Raw genomic sequence first — 20,156 nt, 5'->3', positions numbered from 1 at the left:
GATGGGAAAAGTTAAATGTGGATTTGAATTCATTCCATCATCTAAAACATAAAGATAAAGTTATATGGTTCAATTCTTTCAGATCAGGCATAATTAGAGAAGAATAGAAAAACAGAGGAGAAACTGATGCAAATGTGTTAGAGCAATAACTTATGATCTTAATGGGAAGACTTTATGAATAAGGGAGGAAATGCATGCAAGCTATTTAGAGCTAGCTTTAAGGATGTTCCTTAGGCAATGTGAGAATATATTCATATTCATTGGAACTTTCCATTCAAAGACTTAATGGGACTGTTAACTGACTGTTTTTCTGAGCCTAACTCCAGTTGTGAGTATCCAGGAAGGCTGACCCAAGATGCCAGCAGCCCTGTGGGAGGGCAGGCATGAGCTGCAGGTATGATTTCTTGGCAAAGTTGAGAGGGCAACTGTTCAGTATGTGCTGAGGTGGGACCCTCTTGACTTGATCCCCTTAACTGAAGCCTGGCAGACTAGGCCTGGCTCAATGTAGCTTGCAGTTTGACATAATTTCTGCCTGGAGTTGATAGGAAGATGGGGAAAATATGGTCCCCTTACTCTAAGTCCCTACTCTCTTGGTGGCAAATTTCTATAATCAGAAGGTTTTGTAAGTACAGTAAAAAAATCTATTAAAATAATTGATTATGGAACATTTTAGATTACTATAGGACGGGGAGCAGTGTTTTTGTATAGGTATAAGTTAGGTTTTTTCTCAGTAATGGTATGGAGACAATTAGGTCAAGGGCTTGTGAGAATATTATTTTGCTATTTAGTTAATATCAAGCTTGTGTAGGGTTTTGCCACAATTAATAATGTTAAAAGAAGAATGGTTTGTGGCTTATTCTGTTAATGCCAACAAAGAAACATGGCATGACTAAGAGTTTATGATGTTATATGTACTGTGTTGAGAATTGGTTATCTAATGTGTTTATGTATGTGCTGGAGTCTGCTGTTAATTTCTTAGTGAAATATCATCCTCCTGGTGAGGAAATTAATAATGAGTTAATGTAAAGTATGAGAAACTGGGTTCTGATGTGAATTTATTAAACATGACAATTGGCCAAAGTTCCAATTTTGAATTTGTAAAATGAACAGGGTATAAGGATTAGAAATGGTAACTTAAAATTGTTCTAAGGTAACTTTTGTAGGAGAATGGACAGAAAGCTGGTTCCTATAAGAAGACAAGAGGAAGATGCTGGGATGTTGTGCTGAAGATGGCAAATGCCAAGGACCATAAGACTTTTGATGCTCCCTGCCAGACAGCTATACAGGAAAAAACTTTTTGAATCTTAAAGGGACAATTGCATCATCATTTTCCTTTGGGTCTCTGTATCTGTATTTACAAAGGGGACTGCCCCCTTTGATTTGTCAATGCATCAGAGATTTTGAGGAATGGAAACCTTAGAAAAGGGTAATGGGGACGCAAGCATGATGGGAAGATAAGTTGATGGACAATTTATATCAGCAATGATGTGTGAAGTCTTCAAAATTGTAAGAAATCAGAGGGGACACTGAATGGGATGGATAATTGTGAAGACTTCACAAGGTATGTCTAAGGGAGTAGGAGAGGTTTGGGATTTGGCTTTGTGATTCTGGAAGCTCAGGGCCTGAAGCTGTGGGCATGCCCTTCCCCCTCTCTCTCAGATGTTAGAAGATAATGAACTTCCTGTGAGCTATTTGTTCTCTGCTCCAGAAAGGTCTCTCCTCCCCCCCCACCCCATTTCTTCTCCTAGACTTTCAGAGGCCACCCCGGCAGTTGAGTTCCAAAAGGAAAAACCTGAATGGACCAGATCGACCTTGGTCCTCTGTCTAGTTTTCATGCTTAGACTGTAAGCCCACCTCCCAGCCAATGGTGAGAAGGGATAGAGGTGGGTGGGAATCTTTTCATTAAGAGTATAAATTAAGTCAGGTTCCCCTTTACCTTGCCTCCTCCATTATGGAGGTGTGCCCAAATCTTGCAAGGTTTGTAAAATAAATTTACTTTATTTCTCCTAAAGATGTCTCTCCTATTATTTAAAAATCCTGTCCCATACAGTAACAACAGTCAGAATTTTTTTTTCCATTGTTTGCTCATTTTCCCAGCCTTTTACTTGATTTCTAACTCTTTGTTAAAATAGGGTTCTGCTTCCAGGGTGGAGGGAGCACTGTGCCAAGCTTTAGGTTTTTTTGTGCAGTTGTTTTCAGAGATACTTCTAGGGAACTGTAAGTTTGCAGTTCTTCTAAGGTGGTATGATCTAAGGAGATCCACTCTGGTCTGCGAGCAACCAGAATTACTCTTTTCAGCCCTGGAACTGTGAGGAGGGTTCCCCCTCCACTGTGGCTGCTATGCTTGCTCCTCCTTGCCCTGGGACTGCAACCCAGATCCAAATATGAGCAAAGCAACAGAGTCCTTCCTCAGTGCTAGCACAAAAGACCCCTGTAATTGCCTTCTGACCAGTTGTTTGACTCCCTTACCATCTGTGGGCTGAGAGCTCTGGAAGCAGCTGTTGCCACTCCTAATTCAGTCACTCTCAAGGCCTGCTCCTGGTTTGCTGGGGTTGAGGCTGTGCTAGTGTGGCCTGCACTAGACTGTTCTCCACTCTCACCCAGGTGTGACACACCTTTCCTGCTGACCTTCTAAGTTGTCTTTGGAATCTGTGGGCTGAGAGATCCGGAAACCAGCACTGCTGCCAGTGATGCAGTCACCTGAGGCTTGCCTGGCTTTGCTGAGGCCTGGTCTGTGCTGACACAGCTAGACTGTGCTCTTCTCTCACTCTGGTGCAACAGCCCTTTCCTGCCAGCCTTCCAAATTGTCAAGGCCTGGAAATTTGTTTCACCCCATCTTTTATGGGTTCTGCTGCTCTAGAATTTGTTTAGAGTCATTTTTAAAGGTATTTGGAGGGGGTTGGTAGACAGCTCAGGTGAGTCCCTGCCTTTACTCCACCATCTTGGCTCCACCTCCCATTTTCCTTTTTCTTGGATCTCTTTGAGGTATGGACTTAGTAGCTGTATGCACAGTTTTATAGCTTTTTGGGCATAGTTTCAAATTGCTCTCCAGAATGGTTGAATTAGTTCACAGCTCTATCGACAATGCATTAGTATACCTATTTTCCCACATCCCCTCCAGTGTTTGTCATTTTCCTTTTTGTTATCTTGGCCAATCTGCTGGGTGGTAACTGAGGTGGTAACTCAGAGTTCTTTTAAGTTGCATTTATCTAGTTATTTGTGATTTAGAGCATTTTATCAATTGACTATTTCTAACTTTGATTTCTTCCTCTGAAAATTACATTCATATCCTTTGACCATTTATCAATTGGAGAACAGCTCCTATTCTTTTAATTTGGCTCAGTTACCTAAGTATGTGAGAAATGAGACTTTTATCAAAGAAACTTCCTGCAAAGATTTCCCCCTAGTTTTCTGCTATTCTTTTAATCTTGGTTGCATTGATTTTGTTTGTGCAAAAACTTTTTAATTTTATATAACTGATTATCCATTTCACCTCCTGTGAACTTCTCTATCTCTTGTTTGATCATGAATTCTTCCTCTATCCATAAATCTGACAAGTAATTTCTTCCATGTTCCACTAATTTGTTCATATGTCTAAATCAGGTGTTCATTTTGAGCTTATTTTGGTATATAGTGTGAAAAGCTGGTCCATGCCTAGCTTCTGCCATACTACTTTCCAGTTTTCCCAGAAATTTTTATCAAATGTATTGGGATCTTTGGATTTATTAAATACTAGCTTACTGTGCTCATTTGCTTTTGGATATGGTATACCCTATTCTGTTCCATTGATCAACCCCTCTACTTCTTATCTAGTACTAAACTGTTTTGATAATTACAGCTTTATAGTATATTTTGAGATCTGGCACTGCTAGGTCCCCTTTCTTTACTTTTCAAAAAAAATTATTCCCTCTATTATTCTTGACCTTTTGTTCCTCCAGATGAATTTTGTTGTTATGTTTTCTAGTTCTATAAAATAATTATTTGGAAGTTTGATATTGACATGGGAATGAATAAGTAAATTAATTTAGGCAGTATCATCAAAGAGCCATTCCTAATAGATAAGATGGTAAAAGGATATGAACAGGCAGTTTTCAAGGGAAGAAATCCAAGCTATTAATAAGTATATTTTTAAAAAATGCTCCAAATTGCTGATAATAAGAGGAATAAGAATTAAAACAACACTAAGATCCCATCTCACGCCTATCCAATGGCAAAGATAACAAAAAAAGGAAATTGACATTTGTTGGAGGGAATTTAGGAGGACAAGTATCTTATGTACTATTGGAAGAACTGGGAATTAGTCTGGGCATTCTGGCAATCAATTTGGAATTATACTCAAAAAGTCAGTCATAATTATATGCACACTTTTTGGTCTAGTGATACTACAACTAGGTATATACCCCAAAGATATTAAAGAAAGAAGAAAAGGACTTATATGTACAAAAATATTTATGGCAACTCTTTCTGTAGTGGCAAAGACTTGAAAACTAAGAGCTGTCCATCAATTGGGGAATAGCTCAGCAAAGCACGGTACATGAGTATAATGGAATATTACTGATCCATAAGAAATAGCAGATGGTTTCAAGAAATGTGCCAAGACTCACATGAACTGATACAGAGTGAAGTGTGCAGAACTATGCAAACAACTTATAAAATAACAACAAAACTTGGGAATTCAGTTCAACACAATGAGCAACCAGGATTCCAGAGAATTCCTGATGAAATATGCCACCTACAACCTCTTAATAGAAAGGTGAATGACTCAAAGTGCAAAGTGAAACATACGTTTTTGGCCATGGCTAATGTGAGAATGTGTTTTGCTTGACTATGCAGATTTGCTAAATGGATTTTTTTTTGTTTTTCAATTGTGGGAGTAGCAGGGAGGGGAGAAAAATGAAAAGGTTGCTACATACAAAAAAAGTTCATTAAAAAATTTTTTTTAGTGCACAGAAGAGAACAGAATGAAGGCAGAGGGAAACAAACAAGTTTTGCCCATTACATGCTGAATTTGTTGTATACATAAAGAGCAAAAAAAAACCCCACCAAACTGTATATAATAGACATTTGCAAAATCATACACAATCCTCTTTTTCTGTTCTACTTTTTATATAGCTATTCTCACTTCATTTGGTGTTTAAATTCAGAATAAAAAAGTTTTTGTAAAAAAACCCCTCAATAATGAACAATCATGACTCCAGGAGACCAATAATGAAGGATGCTTCCCATCTCTCTTTTTTTTTAATTTTTTCTTTTTTTTCCTTCTTTTTATTACAAAAACTTACACAATAATAAAATAAAAAGAAACATATTATAAACTTAAATATTGAAACTCAAATGCAAAATAAGAAAAGAAAAAAATGTCATGCATAGCAGAATGTAAGAAGAGGATTCAAAATATATCAATAAATTTCCATTTCAAGAAAACCTATTTAATAGATACTATGTTATGTAGAGAGCTGTCCATCTTTTCTTTCCTTCCTTGTAAGTTTTCTTTCATTTTCTGTTGTGCGCTTTTACTTTGTTCTTATATATACGTACACATATACATACACACACACACACACACACACACACACACATATATATATATGTGTGTATATATATATATATATATACACACATACATACATATATAGACATATGGTTTCCCTATCAAATTCTTTTCCTGATCTTTGTTTTTATGTTTGTGCTTATCTCTTATTTCCTATCCCTCCAAACTCTTATACTTTACTTCTACCTGCTACCTTATTCTCCTATTGCTTAAACTATCCCCCCTCCAAGGACCCCTCCTTATCCTCTTTTTCCCATTAATCTAAACTCCCTTCTACAACCTTCCTTTAACCTATTCCCTCATCCTCCCCTCTAGAGATCCCTCCCTTATCCTCTTCCCCCTCCCTGTCCCCTTAGAATTTTTTTCTTTCTGAATAAAGAAGCCTTTTATACTCTTCTAAATATATATGTATTGTTCCCTCTTGAACCCATTCCTGATGAAAGTAGGTTTCCAGAACTACCAGCCCTCCTTCCCCACCTAATTTCTCTATGTAGGTTCTTCCTCTCACCCCTCATTTGTATAAAATAATTACTCTTTTAGCTGTCCCTAAGCAGCTTTACTTTTTATAGTCATATCATATGATATTTTCATCTGGAACTCCAGTTCTTTTTGTCTTCGATATACAGTGTTCCAAGGCCAGCAGTGTCTTTTAGTGTCACTGCTGCTAGGTTTTGTGTAATTCTAACTGTGGTACAGCCATATTTAAATTGGTTTTTTTTTTCTTGTTGCTTGTAATACTTTATCCTTGAGCTGGGGATTCTGGAATGTGACTACAATATTGCTGTGGGTTTTCCTCACAGGATCTCTTTCAGGTGGTGGTCGGTGGATTTTTTTTCAATTTCTACTTTCCCCTCTTCAGGACAATTCCCCTGCTTCAGGACAATTTTCTTTAATTATTTCTTGTATTATTGTGTCAAGATTCTTTTTTTGATCATAGCTTTTAGGTAGTCTGATTATTCTTATATTTTCTCTTCTTGATTTGTTCTCCAGATCAGTTGTTTTTCTTATGAGATTTCACATTCTCTTCTATTTTTTTCATAACTTCACTGGCTTTTCCTTGCCCAATCCTAATTTTCAAGTTGTTTTCTTCCTTAAGATTCTGGATCTCCTTTTCTAATCGGTTGACCTTCTTTTTGTAATCTTGTTTTTCTTGTTCTTATTTATTTTTGTTTTTCCTCAATCTCTCCCATTTGATTTTTAATGTCTTTTTAAAGTTCTTCTATGAATTACTTTTGGGCAGGTGACCATTTGCTGTTACTCTTTGGGGTAGAAGACTGTTTCATTTCTTCAACATCCTCCTCTGAAGATGAACTTTGGTCTCCTCTATTCCCATAGTAATTCTCTATGGTTGAATTCTTTCTCCTTTGCCTGTGCATCTTTTTTTGTAATAGCTTAGTTTTTTGTAATTACCTCTAGTTCTGGGGTATGGGGGATGGTGCCTCTGGCTTCAGATCCTCCTTTAGTTCTCCCCTCTAGCTTAGAACTGGAACCAAGACCTCCAGCCTCCTGTAAGTGCCCACAGCCAGAAGCCTCCCAGACCGCTGCTTCTGCACTCGCCAGGTTTGTGCTGATTCCTTCTCCCTGCAGGTCGAGTCTCCATAGCACAGCTGGGTCTGGCATTCCTTGTCAGCAGAGGTTCCCTAGATCTTCCTCGGCTCAGAGACCCAACTCTCCTCACTGTCCCGCAGATAAAAGTTCCTGTGGCTGAGGCAGACTCCCAACCCAGCTAACCCCGAGGACCTAACCTAGAGGCGTTTACTCTTCACAGGCACCAAACTTCCTCCTGGGATTTTCCTCAGATACTCTCCAATTGTCCCAGGAGGACCCCTGTTCTGCCCCTACTCTTATTTATTTTTACCTCTCTATGTTCACCCTGAGGTGCTATTTCATCTCTTTTGTGGGGGAAAATCTTGAGAGCTTGGAATTTTCCAACCTACTCAGCTGTCTTCTCAGAATCCTCTCTGCTTCCCATCTCTTGACAGATTATTAATTCCATGTTCAGAATAAGAATAAGATATGGCCGATGAATGGATTTGTTTTGCTTGAACTAGGCTTATTTTTTTTTATAAGAGAGGGCTTGGGGGAAGAGGCACCAATGATAACAATGCCAAAAAGAAAAGGAAGATCAATGAAATTTATTTTAATGCACAGACAACCAAAAATTCAAAAGAAGACATGCGTCAAAGGTTTGAAACCAACACACTGAATTCATTACATTATCTTTTTAATGTAAGATATACATGATAGGTTCATGGCTTCCTGTACAATCCTCTTTTTCTGTTCTTCTGTGAACATGGAAATGCTGATGTTTGACTGGTGTTTGTCAAGTGTGGTACAAAAAATGTAAAGCACAAAGAACAGAAGGAAGTTCAGAGGGAGACAGAGGCAAGCCAGAGGGCTTTGAAACTGAATTTATTACATACTTATACAATCCTCTTTTTCTGCCTTGTAATTCAAAATGCTCAGTTGAATTGATTGTCAACTATTGTAATATATGCACATATGTGCAAATATCTATATATGCATATATTTAGGTATATAAATGCATATGTATGTATATATGAAATATATGCAAGGTAATTTGGTACCATCTACCCCAGGGGCCCTTTCCACTGATTGAGATGGAAGGCACCTAGGCCTGCCATCTCCTCATTTCCCACCATGCTTTATTCCTCAGGACTCACAGTGCCCCCAAGCCAGATGCTTTCTCTCTAGGCTGCCCCCCCTCCAATTTCAGCTTCCTTTTATGTATTTTCTTCCCCCTTTAGAATGTAAGCTCTTTAAAAGCAGTGATTGCCTTTCTTTCTGCTAGCTGGCCTGGAGTTCACATCTAGCCTCAGACACTTACTAAGCTGTCACTAAACCTTTGTTCACCTCAGTTTCCTTACCCATAAGATGGGAATTATAACAGCATCTACCTCACAGGGCTGTTGTGACGAAGAAATGAGATAATGTTTGTAACGTGCTTAACGCAGTGCTTGACATATAATTTCATCATCATCATCTTAGTTATTATTGTATTTGCTGGTCTTTCCTTGCCCCTTGCAGAGGGGCAGAAGGACTCTACCGTAATGCCACGGGCCAAAAGAGTATAAATAATAAAGAGAAACAAAACTTGCTGTAAAGAACCACAGGGGAGAGGGGGCTGTGGATCCTCCAGGAACAGGCAAGTGTGGAGACTAGTTATCAGCCTGCCTGATTAATGAGAAAGCTGCAAGACCAGGATATAAGAGGGTGGGAGGTATGAAGAAATAGAACATCCTGGAACTGGGATAAAGTCTATCATTATCCAACTGTGGACTGATCCCAAAAAGGAGACAGGGAGAGGATGAGCCTTGAGATCCACCCATTAGTCCACTTTGGCAACTGGGTCAAGTTCTTTGCCAGGAACTAAGATCAAATCATCTTAGTAAAAAATGTCACTCACCTGTGGAGGGGTTTAGAGCCATTCCCTTGATAATTATACTCTAGAATAGGTCCTTACCTGTTTTTTCCATGTATCTTAATAAATCTGTCTTTATAAATGCTTTGATGGACTTGTTTACTTGTAAAAGTTAAACTGAATTTACCTAGGGAAGAGCTACAAGAAACCAGATTCTGAAATGCTGAAAATCTTCCAAGGTATGGGCTTGGGTTAACGTGTCACTCCAGAGTTGTTTCCTATGATAACATAAACCATTCTCCTAAATTGATTACCCTGTGTCCATCTCTCACATCCAATGCATTCTACACTCTGCTGCCAGTTTAATCTTTCTAAAACTTTGCCCTGAACATAACATTGCAAGATTCACATTCCAGCAGTTTTCCCTATTGCTAGCAAAATTAAGTTCAAATTCCTTATATTTGCATGAAACTCCTCCAAAATCTACTGCCAATGTCTTTCTATACCCTTCTTTCTCTCTCTACACCAAACTTCCCTACTTGTTTCTCCAGTGCCCATCTCACCTCCAAACCTCTTGTTCTTCATTCATTCAGTCGTGCGTGACTCTTGGTGATGCCATGGTAATCCACAGCACACCAGGCTCCTCTGTCCTCCGCTGTCTCCTAGAGTCTGTCCAAGCTCATCCCCCCAAACTTAAACTTACGTTATTTTGCTTGGTATTATCTCCTCTTCACTTCCTCTCTGCTTAAGATCTGACCTTCTTTCTAAGTTCAGTTTAGGTTCCAGTTTCTTTGAAAAATCCTTCCTTAATTAAGCCCATGATATCATCTCCCTTTCTGAATACCCACAAGTGCCTCTCATTTGTATTATTCATTTCCCACTTAAAACTACATTAATCTGAAAATAAGCTGCCACCAAATATAGGCATAAATCATTTTTTTTTCTAATAGAAAAACTAGGGGCAGCTAGGTGGCACAGTGGACAGAGCACCAGCCCTGGAGTCAGGAGGACCTGTGTTCAAATCTGGCCTCAGACACTTACTACCTGTGTGACCCTGGGCAAGTCACTTAATCCTGATTGCCTCCAAAAAAAAAAAACTAGGGAGACATTCTCTGAAAACTAATTACTCTAAAGACCACGACCCACTTTTAGAGACAGAGACCCCAAAATATCTACAGAAGGCCAATTCGTTTCTGTTTACCTTTTTATGCTTCTCTTGAATTTAAAAATCAAATTTTCTGTTTAGTGCGGGTCTTTTCATCAGGAAGGTTTGGAAAGTCCCCTATTTCACTGAATGTCCATTTTCTCCCCCCAAAAGATTATGCTCAGTTTTGCTGGGTAGTTTATTTTTTGTTGTAATCCAAGTTCCTTTGCCTTCTGCAATATCATATTCCAAGCCCTCTGATCCTTTAATGTAGAAGCTGCTAAATCCTGTGTAATCCTGTGACTTCTCAATATTTGAATTGTTTCTTTCTTGCTGCTTGTAGTACTTTCTCCTTGACCTGAGAGTTCTGGAATTTGGCTATAATATTGCTGTTTTGAGTTTTCATTTTGGGCTCTCTTTTAGGTGGTGATTGGTGGACTCTTTCAATTTCTATTTTACCTTCTGGTTCTAAAATATCAGGGCAGTTTTACTTGATAATTTCTTGAAAGATGCTGCACATGCTCTCTTTTTTCCTTATGGCTTTCAGGTAGTCCAATAATTCTTAAATTATCTTTCCTGAATCTATTTTCCAGGTCAGTTGTTTTTCCAATGAGGTATTTTACATTTTCTTCTACTTTTTCATTCTTTTGATTTTGTTCGATTGATTCTTGATGTCTTATAGAGTCATTAGCTTCCACTTGCCCATTCTAGTTTTTAAAGAATTATTTTCTTCAGTTAGCTTTTGTGCCTCCTTTTCCATTTGGCCAATTTTACTTTTTAAGGACTCATTTTCTTCAGTGAATTTTTGTACATTTTTTGTGCTTCCTTTACCTTTATCTTCCTTTGTTTTTTTCATAATTCTCTTGCATAACTCTCATTTCTTTTCCCAATTTTTCTTCCATCTCTCTTATTTGATTTTTAAAATGCTTTTCGAACTCTTGCAGGTGTTCTTTTTGGGGCCTGAAACTAATTCATATTTCTCTTTGAGGCTTTGCATGTAGGCATTTTGACATTGTTTTCTCTTCTGAGTTTGTGTTTAGTTCTTCCCTGTTGTCATAGTAGCTTTCTACAGTGAGGGCTTTTTTGTCAGGGTTTTTTTTCTCATTTTTCTAGCCTATTTCATCACTTTTAGAGTTGAACTCTTCTCCTGGGGTACAGGGGCACTGTCCCAAGCCTCTTGTCCTGGGAACCAGGGGCCTGGTCACTGGCTTGCAGTGCCAGGGCCTGCGGGGCTGGAGGCTTGCCTGCTGCTCTGAGGTCACCCTGCCTAGTCTAGCCTGCTGCACCAGGGCCTCTGGGCCTGCCAGGCCTATCCACTGACCTGCTGCTATGGGCAGGCTACGGGCCTCACAGCTGGCCTGCTGTGCTGCTGAACTGGGGCTACTGGGACTCAGTTGGTGATCTGTGCTCAGGATAGGGGCCTCTCACTAACTTGCCCAGATACTACCTGCAGTGGACTGTTCCTGTGTGGTTTAAAGTTGTTTGGAGGTAAAGTGAGAAGAGCTCAGGCAACTTCCTGCCTTTTCTCCAACATCTTGGCTCCACCTCCTCCTAATCTATTTCTAAAACAACTCTTTGTTCAATTGCAAAGATTAGAAACCCCTCTATTTTGTGGGATTCTTCCCCTCGCTTTTCAATTACATGGCATGGAATTTCATAGCTCTGTCTCTGTAGCTGCCAGCAGTAGTACAAGTAGGAAGGGCTTCTAAGCTATAGAGAGTTTGTACATTATCTCTTGATGGCTTCATCAACTCACATGGTTTAATGATCATCTCCTTGCAGAGGACTTTCAGATCTACAGATTCAGTCTCATGTTGCTCCTGAGCTCTAGTCCTGCATAGCTAACTTCTTCTTGGACACTTTGAACTGGATGTCTCACGGGCACTTCAAACTGATGTTCCAAATAGAATTTATCTTTCTCCAGAAACCCAATATTTCTGTCCAGATCACCACTATCCTTCTATTCATCCTTAATACCTCTCTCTCTCTCTCTCTCCCTTCCCCCCCCTCTCTCTCCCTCCCTCCCCCCCTCTCCCTTCCTCTCTCTCCCTCCCTCCCTCTCCATCCCTCCCTCCCCTCTCCCTCTCTTCCCCCTTTCTCTCTCTCTCTCTTTTCTCCCCTCTCTCTCTCCTCCTCTCTCTCTCCCTCCTCCGTTCCCCCCCTCTCTCCCCCTCTCCCTCCCTTTCCAATCCACCCTTCACACATCCGCCAGAGATTTCCCTACCACACAGGTATGATTATGTCATTCCCCTACCCAATAAATTCCAGTGGCTCCCTATTACCTCTAGGATCAAATATAAACTTCTCTGCTTGGTCTTTAAAGCCATTCACAACCTTGCTCCAACCTTGGTACATGTTAGTCCCCTTCATGAACACTATGACTATGGTCCAGTCAAACCAGCTGCCTTCCTATTTCATTTCCTGTCACTTTTCCTTTGCACTGGCAGTCCCCCATGCTTGGAACATATTCCTTCACCTCTGCCTCTTAGAATTCTTAATTTCCTTCAAGTCTTAGATCAAGACCTGTCTTCTGCATGGAGCCTTCCTGATCAGTTCAGCTGCCCTTGTCTCATATTACTTTTTTTGCAGACAGCTATTTATATTGCTTCCCCCAAATAGATTGTTAAATTCCTCAAGGGCAGGAACTGTTTCACCTTTGTTCTAGTAACATGAACACCTAGCAGCAGAGTGCCAGGCATAGAGTAGGTGTTTAATAAATGGTGATAGACTGCGAATACTGTACCTGGCACATCACAGGCACTTGCTTAATAAACACTATCTTGAGACTTCCAGTGTCGAGATGGTGGAGTGCAAAACTTCCTGAAGCCTTCCCAAATTCCCTTCCAAACAACCTTGAAAAATGCCTCAGAACCAATTTAGGACCTGAAACACAGCATACTGGCAGAGCAGAAAGGTCACTGCTATACTTCCTTTTGAGACAGTCAGTGCAAATATACAGGGCCCATTGTGTCTAGCCAGCCCCAGATCATACTTCACATGCCATCAGACCATCTACCTTGGTCTCTCTTTGTCTGTCTTGTCACAGCTCCCTTGAAACCCCCTGACCTCTTACACCCATGCATGGTATGATTAATCCGGACTACGATCATGATGTGCCGAGTGGCCCTTATTCCGAAATCTAGGAACAAGAATGAAATCGATGCTGCTATTGACTTTGGAAAGGCTGCACCAACTGAATTTCCTATGGCTCCCCACTTATCAGCCTCATGATTCCCGAAACCAAAGCATCTCTTCTTGCTTGTGATTCCTTATTTCCATTCTCTTACTAGAACATAAGCTCCTTGAGGCCAGGAGCTGCTTTGCTTTCGCATCTTCCTCCCACTTCTGCCTCTCCATTTTCTTGGCACCAAAGTAAGTGCTAGACACATGCTGGTTATTGATTCATTCATTATTGATTGATTCATGCCCTGCTCTTTGAAGAAGAGGATTCCCAAGGTTCCCTTTCCACTACCTCGTCCAAACAGTCTTTTCCAGACTAAAGGATCCTGGGAAGCAGCTCAGAGACATTAGCAATTTGCCCATTCAGGTCAAATAAGGATTGATGCCAGGATTTTAGTCCAAGTCTTTTGGTTTGAATTTTGTCATTAAAAAACAATAAAAACTTAAATCTCCTTTATTTATTATAGATTTGTGTTTTAATGAAATTACACAGTAGAAAATGGGATGATCGCAGCAACCCACTGGCACAAAACCATTATCTGCTCTCCTAGAGCTTCCTGCAACCCAATACAAGTCTCTTTCATTTTGCTTACGCAGTTAATTTTGAGCAACAGCAAACTGGTTCTTTTCCTGGGTAAGGCATTTCAGTTAGATTTCCTATTTGTTATCAGCCCTTCCTGTCAAATATTCATCTCTCATAGCTTTTATAAGCCAGTCCCCTTCAGCCCCTTCCTCAGAATCACTGACATCAGCAGTATCCATGGCCAGTAAATTTGAGTACTTGATTTTTCTCTGTTGGGGAAGCTTTGCCTGGATGGCCATGAACAAAACTAACCAAAGGGACAGAACCACACAATAAGTCTTATATAGCACAGCCAGGCTATAGTGATGTACCACAAAGCCCCCTACAAAGCTCCCCAGGATTGCCCCATTCCCATAAAAGAGGCCTCTCAGCATCACACTCAGAGACCTTTCTGTGCCAGGAATCACTAGGTCTTCCACTAAAGCATCCACTGCCCACCACAGGGCTCCATTACTGATGGCACCAAAAACCTGAGCAGGAAATATTGCCCACCAGCTCCAAAGTAAAGAGTAATAGAGAAGCTGCCCAGAGAGGCAGCCCAGCCCCAGCCCCAGTGTCCCCAAATTAGACAGATTCTTGAGCATCTTAGCTTTGAAGGGATGCAATAAAATCTCACCCACCAAACTGAGGGTGACAGAGAGCCCCATGCTCAACTCACTACTACCTTGGTCTTGCATCTGCCAGAAGAGGAAATTCTCTACATTAGCCACTGCAGCTCCAGTCAAGAAAACTGTGGCAGCCAACAGGACAAGGAGGCAGTCACTTCCAATGAGGCTCAGTGTTTTGATGGCTTTATGGCTCGGTTCCCTCCTCTTGGAGTTAGGAATAGGAATAGCGAAGCTAACTGGCAAGGCCAATATGCTGAGCAAGGTGTAGACATAGAAGTGCACTACCCCCCGGGGGGTGTCCCTTGTCAGGAAACAGTCTAGCTGACCCAACAAGGCGGGGACAGTGCACACTCCTATAGACATGCCCAGTAATCTCCAAACCCAGAGCTTTCTGTAGCAGTCAGTGGCATCCACAAAATCCAGATATTCATAGAGGCTATCAGCAGCAGCAGGCCCCAGAGGGGCAGACAGAAGCTCCCAGAATAGCACTGCCATCATAGAAAGAAGAAAGATCCAGTGCTCTCCTTCCAAAGAGAAGGCTAAGCTCCTGTCCTGGGCTCTTGTCCTTTCAGCTAGTGACAGATTCGCCTGAGTACCTGGAGTTTCTAGTTCAGAGACTACGTGAAGCAGAGGTAAAGTAGGGCCCATTGTTCCAAACGTGTTGTTCCAGGGCTCATCTTTCTCCACCTTCACCCCTGAGTTAGAAGGGCTAACTAGACTCCTTTGTGTCTTCCTGGGGGAGGCTTCCACTTCAAGTACTTCATCCATCGAAGGAAGGAGAGTTGTCTGGACTGTTATCCTAGCTTTCTCAAAATAGGCTCCTGGAAGGGCAGACAGAGTTGTGAAAGGCTCTTTTTGAATGATGGTTTCTCTGTCACTTCTGAGAGGTCTAATTGGGAAGCTAGAAGACAACTCTTGCCCAGGGCTCCTGAATCTTGTAAAGCTCTTTACTCTAGTTGAATGGTCTGGGGCCAATTCTCTTTCCAGGGTTGGGCTGATAGGGAGCATCATTTGGGGTGGCATCCCTGCAGCAGCCAGGCTGTTGCTGCCATTACAATACTGATACACCAGATCCTTGTCTAGGGGATTCACGAGGGTCAGAAGCAGCCCGGCAGCTGCTGAGCCCAGCAGCGATCCTGTCAGGAGCAACTTCCTCTTCTGATAGTTTTTGGCTAGGAAGGAGCACAACGGGGCCCAGGTGGTGGCAATCAAGTGCTTAGTGCCCATTAGGATACCCACCCTGGGGGCCGCAAGGCCCAGCTGCCTCAGGTAGAGTGTCAGGAAGGGGGCCACACAAGCATCCCTGGCACCACACAGAAGGTGGAACAGCCGGGCCACTGACAAAGCCTTGCTGACATCCCACTGTGGGTTGGCACTCATGGCTCTGGAGTCCCTCAATAGGAGTAGAGAGGGCAGAATGCTGAGGGCAGCACCCTGCAGGAAACAGCCTCACTTTTAGGCTAAGGAAGCAGAGCAGAGACCCAGTCCAAGGCCAAGATCCAGGCAGGACAGAGACACAAGTACCCACACAGAAGAACTTGGGGAGATGTGTACAGGAAGGGCATCAGCATGGCTCTATTCCTGGCAGAAGCCTGGCCCACCTGTTACCCAGGTAACGGCTTCCAAGTTCTAATTGTCACCTTCAGGGGTGGGGCTATCCTGCAGGAGGCCCAGCACCATGCCAATCCACCAACCTGTAATCTCAGGTCTCACAGGCTCCAAGTGGTGTTAGCACAGAGAACACGTCCCACCTAAGTCCCAGAGCAGCTCTGCTGCTGAAGAACTTGGGACCCTGATCCCTGCACTCCATCCTTCTCTGTCTGTGCCTCTGAGAATCTGGGACCAGGATTTTATGTGGGATGGACTTTGTGTGTTCTGGGATTTTTTCCTCCTGGTTGTGAGTGTACGCTGTCCTATGTGGACACAGCAGCTGTGCAAATCACTTCACAGTGTTCATCTAGAAAATAACAGGTCTCATTTATAAAGTTCTTTACATGATCCTACACAGGCAACTGAGCCATGCATCCTCTGTAGTGACCTTTAGGCTTATAATACACTTTTTCGATAATGAGCCTGGAAGTGCTGTGTTATCTCTATTTTACAACTGAGGCTCAAGGGGAGAAGTGACTCACCCTGGTTCATATAGTCAGTAAGCGGTACACTTGAAATCCACACTCAGGCCTCCTGAATGTAAGACCCATGTCCTTTGTACTATAGCATAGCCTCTGTAGTAAGGCTCTGGCCAGGCTCTGCTTCAGTCCTCGCTAAATCCAAATCTGTTTGTTTGTTACACAGAATCAGGTGCCTGACAAATACTAGGTGTTTAGTAAATGCTAATCTACAGAGGCCATCTGACTGAATAAGGATATGCCAGCAGGACACAGCACAGTGGAAAATTAACCATGTTAATCAAGTCAGAAAAAAACCTAGAAATTAATTAAAGTAGAAAAATTAGAAAATAAGGAAGGGCTCTTCTAAGGAAGAGTCCACAGTTACATAGTCTCAAGTCACATAAATGTATTTTTGACAACTGCCTGAGAGACCCCTCCCTGCCCTCACTCCCACCCATTACCCCCATTCCCAAGATTACACTGAATTCAGCGCGGGGAGACAGAAGCAATGTCAGTGAAGGATGCTGCATTTGGACCTGGTGAAATTGCTGCTAATCAGGATCCAGGACAAGCCTCTCTGTGAGGGACCAAGAAACATATAAGGAGCCACATTCACTTTTATACTTTCAGTATTTATTCAAGGTGAATACCAAACCTGAGGCCCTCCAGGGGAAATCCACACCCCCTGTACTCTTAATATGGTTTTGCTAAATGGGAAGATCTTTCCCACCCATTAACAGGCCCACGTGACCTGCTTAAGTCACATGGAAGCCTGAGTCACATGAGTCTGTGGTGGGAGGAACTTACTGAACAAGTGGGGCAAGAATAGTGGGGCAGGAAGGGCGGGGCAGGAAGGGCGGGGCAGGAAGGGAGGGCCAGGAAGGGCAGGGCAGGAAGAGGCGGGGCAGGAAGGGCAGGGCAGGAAGAGGTGGGGCAGAAAGAGAGGAGCAGGAAGGGGTGGGGCAGGAAGGGCGGGGCAGGAAGGGAGGGGCAGCAAGGGGTGGAGCAGCAAGGGGCGGGGCAGAGCTGAGAGGAAGGAAGTTGGTGAGAGCAGTTGGAGCTGAGAGAGAGGAAGCAGGCTGCTGGCTGTGAGTGTTCCTTTGTGGGAAGGCTTGGGGATGGCGCTGCCCCCTGCGTTGTTACTGTGTCTAGACTCCTTTGTTGCTAGGGCGGATTTGGCTTTCTGGTGTTTGAATAAATGTTTTTGTTCTGTCTTCCGTTGGGAGAGTCTGTTATAGTTTGGGATTCAGAACTATGGCAGCATAGTTCTACACCTACTGCGCCCCCCCCCCCACTAGAAAGTAGCTAACAGTCTCTGTATCTCAGTTTCCTTACCTGTAAAGTGGGATGATCACATTTTCGCTGTTTGCCTGTTACGGGGCTCAAACGAGATTCTGTACATGAAATACTTTCTAACTATAAGCCACTATACTGATGTCAGTTATCACTGGTGTTACTTTAAATAGTCCTCTACGCTCAGTCCCCATTCTGCTATGTGAGCTAAACTGTTGCTCAGGTGAGATCATGACAGGCTCTGTGACAGATGCCTGGTGCTCTCAGCGCCCATGTTCTAAATCGTCTCACCTCTCTAGGCTTCAGTTTCCTTATCCACAAAGTGAGGGAATAAAATCTATTGAGTAAAATCTACTAGAGTCCTTGACATGTAGACTGGCAAGAAATACAAGGCAAGGAAGCCTCCCCAAAACTTGATTGGTTCGGAAGACCAGAATTTGAGCCATTGATGGTTTTCTGGTTGCCTATGAGGAGCCAGCATCCCTCACGATGGATACCCCACTGTTATACAATATAGCAGAAACCTGAAAATGGCTCCCCTTCCTGAGGCCAATGACATTCGTCATTCCGTCGATAATGGGATACTGACCAGATCAGATGAATCCATGGTGGCAGAGGCTCTAGTTTGGATGATGACCCCTGAGACACAAAGCATGAGAGATCCACCCAAAGAAAATCCAGGGCCCAGCCCAGTGGGGACTCAGGAACTACAACAGTAAGATTAACCATCCACAAGGTTACCCTGGCACCTTGAGCAGGGTAGTTAGGGACCCAAATTTCAAGTTCAAGGGAAATTTGGTAGAACTAACCCCAGAGAGAGTTTTCCAGAAAAAACATTGCTAGCATTGTATTGGGTCATATGATGAACTCAGTAAAAAGCCGGAGCAGAGTACAGCAAGACGCATACATATTATGAGAAGGCAGAATAAAGATGAGAGGGGAAGGTTCATCTGTCACAGTAAGACAGAACACGTGAGGTGATATACTACATCTGCTAAAGAGAATATATTCTAAAAGAAAAAACATTCCAACAATGACGTTCATCTAGAAAGACTTCAAATTGGACCTGTTTCAGCTTCCACCCAAATAAGAAACTGCTTAAAAACTAATTGGCTGGGAAACTGATAGTAAATTTTTATCAGAACATAAAACAGTTTTACAATACTGAAAATGAGCTATTTGGTATTTCATTTTAGCTTGGTATTTTCTGATCAACTCTGATGGTAAAATGGGTCATCCTTGGGTAGAGTGGTTTGCCATTTCCTTCTCTAAAGGATTAAAGCAAACTAGAGGTTAAGTGACCTACCCAGGGGCATACAGCTAGTACGTGTCTGAGGCCATATTTGAACTCAGATCTTCCTGACTCCAGGCCCCATTGTTCTATCCATTGAGCCACCTAGCTGCCTCCTGGATGTTGGCCATATAGCCAATGAAAAAAGGTCAATTTCAACCAAGTGCTAAGTCAATGCAGAGTGTCTACATGTGTCACTTCTCCTGTCTCCCACAAGCAGGTCCCATAATATCTTCTATGTGGTCACCTAACCACATGAGGTGATCTGGGCATGCACCAAATACTTATTACACTCTCTTCCTATTTGAAAAAGTTGCCATCCACAGCAAAGAGGCAGGGGAGCATTTTGAAGATACAATTCTTATCCCCCCAATCTAGACAAGTTGTCTGAGGTCTCTGGGGAGGCCTGAGCATTGTCCTTTCGCTCTCTTCCCCACTGCTGTACAGGAAAGGGTCTCAAAGTAATCACTGCGGCATGATCTTACACAGTACCTTAGGTACAAGAAAAGTTGGCGAGTGGGTCCATTGCCAATATGGACATGTTGTACTGGGACCATATGATCCCCTTATCTAAGGACAAGGCATCCACTCATACCCAGTTCAGCACCTTGTGTTCAGGTATTCGTGTCAAGTGGGCTTCTTCAATACTCATCTAGTCCAAGTGGTCCTTCACCTGTTCTAACGAGCAAAATGGCAGGGCACAAGCTTTGTCCCTGGCAATCAATAGCTGCACAGTTATGCACTTGACTGCCCAGGTCAGGTGTCAAATATCCTAGAAGCTGCATCTGTTAGGAATCAACACCATCCTAGGTAGGAAAAAGGTCTCCAGTCAGGGGGTTTCTGGGACCCAGTCTCTAGGAAGACTCAACTCATAAGAAAGGACTGTGACCTTCTCTGTCTCTTCCCCTGTGCACATCTGCCTTGACCTCAAGGTCCTTGCTCCCTCGACGGGCTCCAAACACTATGGAGAAATAGTTCAGGTCCCCCTCAAGTGGTAGGCTTCCTTATCTCGG

General features: G+C 42.4%; 1 protein-coding gene across 1 annotated transcript; it reads right to left on the bottom strand.

Moving 5' to 3' along the window:
- Positions 1-13,914: 13,914 nt before the first annotated feature.
- MFSD6L (major facilitator superfamily domain containing 6 like) lies at positions 13,915-15,828 on the bottom strand. Its single transcript, XM_036767253.1, has one exon. It carries the CDS (start codon positions 15,826-15,828, stop codon positions 13,915-13,917), a length of 1,914 nt encoding a protein of 637 aa, XP_036623148.1.
- Between the last annotated feature and the right edge of the window lie 4,328 nt (positions 15,829-20,156).

This window comes from Trichosurus vulpecula, chromosome 7, assembly GCF_011100635.1.
Source record: "Trichosurus vulpecula isolate mTriVul1 chromosome 7, mTriVul1.pri, whole genome shotgun sequence".
NCBI lineage: Eukaryota > Metazoa > Chordata > Mammalia > Diprotodontia > Phalangeridae > Trichosurus > Trichosurus vulpecula.
Note: the sequence above shows the minus strand (reverse complement) of the source record. Positions and strands in the feature narration are given on the sequence as shown.